Source organism: Dacryopinax primogenitus (assembly GCF_000292625.1).
Source record: "Dacryopinax primogenitus strain DJM-731 SS1 chromosome Unknown DACRYscaffold_9, whole genome shotgun sequence".
Taxonomy (NCBI): Eukaryota; Fungi; Basidiomycota; class Dacrymycetes; order Dacrymycetales; family Dacrymycetaceae; genus Dacryopinax; species Dacryopinax primogenitus.
The window spans coordinates 1,010,733-1,016,788 of record NW_024467206.1 but is presented as its reverse complement, the minus strand read 5'-3'; the positions used below and the strand labels follow the sequence as shown (position 1 = coordinate 1,016,788).

At 53.6% G+C, this 6,056-nt stretch overlaps 3 protein-coding genes across 3 annotated transcripts; 2 read left to right on the top strand and 1 right to left on the bottom strand.

Moving 5' to 3' along the window:
* Positions 1 to 751: 751 nt before the first annotated feature.
* DACRYDRAFT_52325 (uncharacterized protein) lies at positions 752 to 1,689 on the top strand (the record flags this gene model as incomplete). The annotated part of the gene is made up of 3 exons (XM_040775101.1): positions 752 to 1,334; positions 1,383 to 1,488; positions 1,536 to 1,689. The coding sequence occupies 3 exons, from the start codon at positions 752 to 754 to the stop codon at positions 1,687 to 1,689; spliced, it is 843 nt and encodes a 280-aa protein (XP_040628878.1).
* A 323-nt stretch (positions 1,690 to 2,012) lies between these two features.
* Positions 2,013 to 4,887, top strand: DACRYDRAFT_22390 (uncharacterized protein). Its single transcript, XM_040772773.1, has one exon. The coding sequence runs from the start codon at positions 2,019 to 2,021 to the stop codon at positions 4,737 to 4,739; it is 2,721 nt and encodes a 906-aa protein (XP_040628877.1). The 5' UTR covers positions 2,013 to 2,018; the 3' UTR covers positions 4,740 to 4,887.
* Positions 4,888 to 5,188: 301 nt separating this feature from the next.
* Positions 5,189 to 5,527, bottom strand: DACRYDRAFT_52214 (uncharacterized protein; the record flags this gene model as incomplete). Its single annotated transcript, XM_040775086.1, has 1 exon — positions 5,189 to 5,527. A coding segment is annotated over one exon (339 nt), but the record flags the coding sequence as incomplete, so codon positions are not given.
* Positions 5,528 to 6,056: the final 529 nt, after the last annotated feature.

Here is a 6,056-nt window from a genome sequence, read left to right as displayed (position 1 = left end):
GCGAATTAATTGTCAGAACATGCTTTATACACCGGCACGAAGAGACCGGACCCTAGCGCATCTTGAACTGCTACCACCACCTTCGTTAATTGGAAGGTCCGTGGTTGCTTAGGGCAGGCCTTGGGGTCATTTCAGGGATTTGCACCGAGAGGTCATGGTAGGCAAAATACGCCCGAAAGGGGTCATCGGAGGAATTACCTCCCGGCATCCTTAAAGCCAAAATAATCATAATTTTTTTCGCATTGTGATTTATTTCAAATATGCAAGTACTATATTGATGTCAGAGTAGATTTCATTCCCAATTTGTTCGAGGTGAAATGATTTCCAAATGATTATTATTTTCAATGTTAGGGTCCTCAAGTTCGACTTCGGCGTTTTCGCGAGCGGCGGTCCGAACAAGGGGGGGAGAGGTGGGGCAGTTTGTTTCCAAGTTCGAACCTCGCACGGGTGCTTGCATACTTCACATGCTTATATCCCTCTAAACAGGTAAACAACACATGATACTCGACTCAGCTCCCGAGCTGCCGCCACCCGCAGCCTTCCCCTCTTCTTCCCCCGCACCTCCAGAATGCAACGTCCTATCGCGACAGGACAGTTCTGCGCCACTCCTTTCCCACGACAGGGCCGAAGCCGGGTATGGGTATGGGGACGCGGAGCGGGTCGGGGCGAGAGATGAGGTGGAGGAGGAGAGCGAGCAGCAGGCTGAGGCTAGAGTGAGGAAGGAGTTGCCCCCTATCAAGTACCTCCGCGCATGGACCTACCCTCTCAAAGTACGTCTTCTCCTCCTCTACATTTCCCTCTCGAGGCAAACAGCCAACCCTCGCAGGGGATCTACTACCTCCTCCGCCACCCCGTCCTCTGGAAACCAATGCGCCGGCGACTCCCCCTTGCGCTCATAATAAGCACAACGATCATCACGCTCATGTTCGTGCTTACCTTCCTGCCCCAAGCGGCCTTCCTCGCGCTATTCAAGATCCACGGCCCGCTCGCGCTTTTCCACGCTGCGCTCGCGGTGCTCACGGAGAGCGCGACGCTCATCAGCTTCATACTTGAGAACTTTGTGATCGAGGAAGGGGTGGTGGACATATTCGACGCGACGCTCCTTCTCAAGCGGGAGGACGGGCTTGTCTCCAGGGGGAGGGAACTGAAGCCTCTGGCGACGGAGGAGAATGGCGTGGTCGTCCAGGGAGCGAAGGATGTAGTGGACCGTTTGGGAGAGTATACGATGAGCCCGTTCACGAGGTTTTCCTTCTGTGACCTGTTTGTTTGGGTTTTGGAACTGCCGATCAACTTCGTCCCTCTGGCAGGGCCGTGGTTGTTCCTAGCGCTTCAGGGTGGGTGATCTTGCATAATTGTAGGAAACGACTGAGAGCGCGGTTTAGGGCTCAGCGTGGGCCCGGCTGCGCATTATCATTATACGCTATTGTTAGGGCTGAAGAAGAAGGAACAAGGGGTGTACTTCAAGCATCACCGACTGGAGTATATGGGGTACGTCCGCTCCTCCTGTCGCTCTTCAACCATCTCAGGCATGTTAGGTACGGCGCTGTTGGTCTCTTATTGCAGACATTCCCGATCGTGAGCACCTTTGTATGCTTTACGAACGCGATTGGCGCTGCGCTGTGGGCGGTACAGGTGGAGAGGGTAAAGCGCGGTGAAGGGGTAGATCGACATATTGAGCGGGACAGTTGATGTGATAGTGTATTGTTCTGATATATATACAGCTGGAATGTACTAGGATGAACTACGGGAATACCATTCGTCAATTGGAGGACTCACAAGCCACATGACCTCACTTCACGTGCGTATCACGCGCCTTTCTACACTGCCACCATCCCAATAAGGCAAAGATGCTTCTAGAGTGGGCTAGAAGGTGGCGGGCGGAGAGTGTTCCCGCTCCGATTTTCTCCACGAGACTGTCACGGGCGCTTAAGGGTATAAGTACTGGGCAGTAGGGGGAGGAGGAGCGGCACTCTTACTCTTCAGAGTTATACCACCACCATCAACACTACTACCACAACATGTCCAACTTTGACTTTACAGACAAAGCACGCGACTCTATCTCAGCCGCTCTCCAGCTAGCGAAAGACTACAGCAACGCCCAGGTCTACCCTGCACATCTCGCTCATGTACTCTTGCACGAGGCTGCGCCTACTGCGAACGGGAGGATGCCTGGGGCAACTGGGGCAGACGCACCGGCAGGACAGAGTCTCTTCCACAGCGTGATAGACAAAGCTGGGGGTGACGCGACTGCCCTCAACCGCGGCTTGCAGAAACTCATCGTCCGACTTTCACGACAAGAACCCGCACCGGAGGAGACGACACTCAGTAGCCAGGTGCTCAAGGTGCTCCGCCAAGCCCAGGATATACAGAAGACGATGAACGATGTGTATATCGCCCAGGACCACTTGCTACTCGCCCTCATCCAGGACGAGCAGATCAAGAGTGTGCTCCAGGAGGCGGGGCTGACGGAAGCGGTGCTCAAGACAGCGATTAGGGACTTGAGGGGCGGGAAGAGGGTGGAGACGAAGGATTCCGAGCAGGGGTTCGACGCGCTCAACAAGTACGCGACGGACCTTACGAAGCTGGCGGAAGACGGCAAGCTCGACCCGGTTATTGGGAGGGACAACGAGATCCGGAGAGTTGTGAGGATCCTTTGCCGGAGAACGAAGAATAACCCTGTGCTCATTGGCGAGCCTGGTGTGGGCAAGACCGCGATTGCCGAAGGCCTCGCACAGCGCATCGTGCAGCGAGATGTGCCTGCCTCTCTCCTCGGCCGCCTCTTTTCCCTCGATATGGGCGCGCTGATGGCTGGAGCGAAGTACAAGGGCGAATACGAAGAGCGCGTCAAGAGCGTCTTGAACGAGATCGAGAAAGCGGGCGAGCAGGGACAAGGCGTCATCCTCTTCATCGATGAGATGCACTTACTCATGGCTGGCAAAGGTGGGGAAGGAGGGGGGATGGACGCTGCCAACCTTCTCAAGCCTATGCTTGCCCGGGGCAAGCTGCGCTGTATCGGCGCGACGACCCTGGCCGAGTACAGGCAGTACATCGAGAAGGACAGCGCGCTGGAGCGGAGATTCGCCCAGGTGCTGGTGAACGAGCCCTCTGTACCGGATACGATCTCGATCCTCCGCGGCATCAGGGAGAAGTACGAAGTGCACCACGGTGTGCGCATCATGGACGGCGCGCTTATCCAAGCTGCCACGCTCGCACATCGGTATCTTACCTCAAGGCGCTTGCCGGACGCAGCGATCGACCTGGTCGACGAGGCGTGCGCGAGTGTGCGCGTCACCCGGGAGACGGCTCCGGAGGAACTGGACAAGCTTGAGCGGACAAAACTGCGGTTGGAAGTCGAGATACATGCTTTGGGGCGGGAGAAAGACCAGGCCAGTAAGGACCGACTCGCTGCTGCGAAGAAGGAGATCGCGGACTTGGACGAGCAGCTCGGGCCTATGAAGGCTGCTTATGAGAACGAGAAGCAGCGCTGGGACGAGGTGAACAGCGTAAGGAGGAGGATTGACGAGCTCAATGCTAAGGCGGACGACGCAGAGCGGAGACACATCGTGGGGGTTGCTTCGGATTTGCGCTGGGGTGCGATCCCGGACTTGAAAGAGAGACTGAAGAAACTCGAGGAGAAGAAGGCGCTCGAAGATGCCGCCGGAACAAATATTAGCGACACGGTCACTCCGGAAGCGATCGCGGAGATCGTTGCTCGCTGGACGGGGATCCCGACTACGCGCCTGCTCAGCTCGGAGAGGGACAAGCTCCTCCGTATGGAGCGCATCCTGTCAAAAGAAGTCATCGGCCAACCTCAAGCTGTCAAAGCCGTTGCGAACGCTATCCGGCTCTCGCGCTCAGGGCTGGCAAACGCCTCCCGCCCTATCGCTTCGTTCCTCTTCGCCGGCCCCTCCGGAACAGGCAAGACGCTGCTCTCGAAGAAACTCGCCGAGATCATGTTCGATTCCCCTGACGCTATGATCCGGATTGACGGCTCGGAGTACTCGGAGAAACACTCGATCTCCCGGCTGATTGGCGCTCCTCCTGGGTATATAGGGCATGACGCTGGTGGGCAGCTGACGGAGTACGTCCGGCGCAAGCCGTACACCATCGTCCTCATCGACGAGATCGAGAAAGCCTGCAGGGAGTTCGTCACTCTCTTCCTGCAAGTACTAGATGATGGCCGTTTGACCGACGGTCAGGGCCGCGTCGTCGACTTCCGCAATACGATCATCATCATGACCTCCAACCTCGGTGCGGTATACCTCAACGACGCCGGGGAAGGCGAGATCAAGCCCGAAGCGCGCAAGCTCGTCATGGACACTATCCAATCCCACTTCCCGCCAGAATTTATCAACCGGATTGACGAGATAATCATCTTCCGCTCGTTGACGCGGCAGAACGTGCTCGAGATTGTCAACGTCCGCCTGCGCGAGCTAGACAAGCGTATCGCGCCCAAGGGGATGACACTCGACGTGGACGAAGAGGCGAAGCACTATCTTGGCTCTATTGGGTATTCTCCAGTGTACGGCGCGCGTCCGCTTAACCGCGCGATACAGCACGAGATCCTCAACCCCCTGTCCGTGCTTATCCTTGAAGGGAAGATCCTGGATGGTGAACCCGTCCGCGTGCACTTTGACGGCCCGAGGAATAGGCTCTGGATCGAGCATAACCATGAGGGAGACGCGAAGGGCGATATGGATGTTGACGAGGATGAGTTGGAGATTGAGGAGATGGATTGAGCACGCTTGGTGCTTGGTGTCGGGTGCGGATTGACCTACCAAAATGTCTTTCGTAATTTGTTTTTTTCCTTTTGTAATGCAAAATGGGGACCGTAGATGGTCGTGTAGATTACATTCAGAACTTTACGAATTGTATAATTTCATTGACCAATGTAGTCTACACCAGGGACCCTTCTCCACCCGATTTCGGCATGAACCTTTGGTCAGGCACTCCCCACTCGTCCATGTTAACCTCACCTCGACCCAATGAGCATGCTACAAGAACGGCGCCGCTTTCGTACCCCCGTTCACATTTGTACTAGGTTAACCCGACTCGCTTCGCTCAGCGTAGTTATGTGAAAGACCCTATGTATTGCCTCGGAGTCTTTTTTTGGTACATTTGTTGTATCTACATACATTTCAATCATAATAGGAAATTGCAGGAGAAAGAAGAATAGAAAAGCAGGTATCTAAGAAATATTGGAAAGAACTTTGGGATATACAACATTTTGAGTGACTCTATGCATCTCTACAGTTGGTGCTTGAGGCAGCAAGAGTATTCTAATTGCAGAAGGCAATGTACAATGTGAAAATGCAACATATAATTGGCCATGTGAGAAAACAGGAATGCTTAAGTCCAAACCAACATTTGTGACTGACTGTCCTTGAGCCTTGTTGATTGTCATTGCAAATGCAAGTTGAACCGGAAACTGCTGGCACTTCAGGACAAAGCTGAGATTGTCCTCAGATGGTGTGAGTGAGATGCATGGAATGAATGCTGTTGTATCATGATGTTCACCTCCAAGGAGTCAAACTTCTAAAACTTAATTTGTTGAACAAATGAGTTGAACTTCTGAAACTTAATTTGTTGAACGAATGAGTTGACATCATGTCCCATTACAAAGGCCTTGTGCTGTTGCAAGATTCTGCAGTAACATAAGTGGACACCCAGGCTTGATTTCCAACTTGCTGAGGGGAAGTCCAGGCACTTTGAGTGCATTCAGATACTCAGTTGGAATTTCCATCTGTGCATCGATGCCTGGCTCCTGAACAACTGAATCTGCTGAGAGGAAGGTGATGACTTCTCCAGGATGGCATGCAAGTACTTCTGCATTGAGATCATTGACATCTGTGTTGCATGTAACAAGAATCATTTCATTGAGGAAGTAGTCATCTCCATTTGGTCCTCCACATGGTTCTTGATGTCTTGATATAGTGATGTGATCAGGCTGTCCACTGAAGTCTTGCATTTGATTCCATCCCAAAGGTTGAGCATTCCATTGGCATGGGAGGCATGTCCACTTCCTACTTCAAGAAGCCAGCTTGCAAATGCAGCAC

Bases quoted from the DNA above. Each gene is read 5' to 3' on its own strand.
- DACRYDRAFT_22390 (XM_040772773.1), top strand. From the start codon at position 2,019: ATGTCCAACTTTGACTTTACAGACAAAGCACGCGACTCTATCTCAGCC.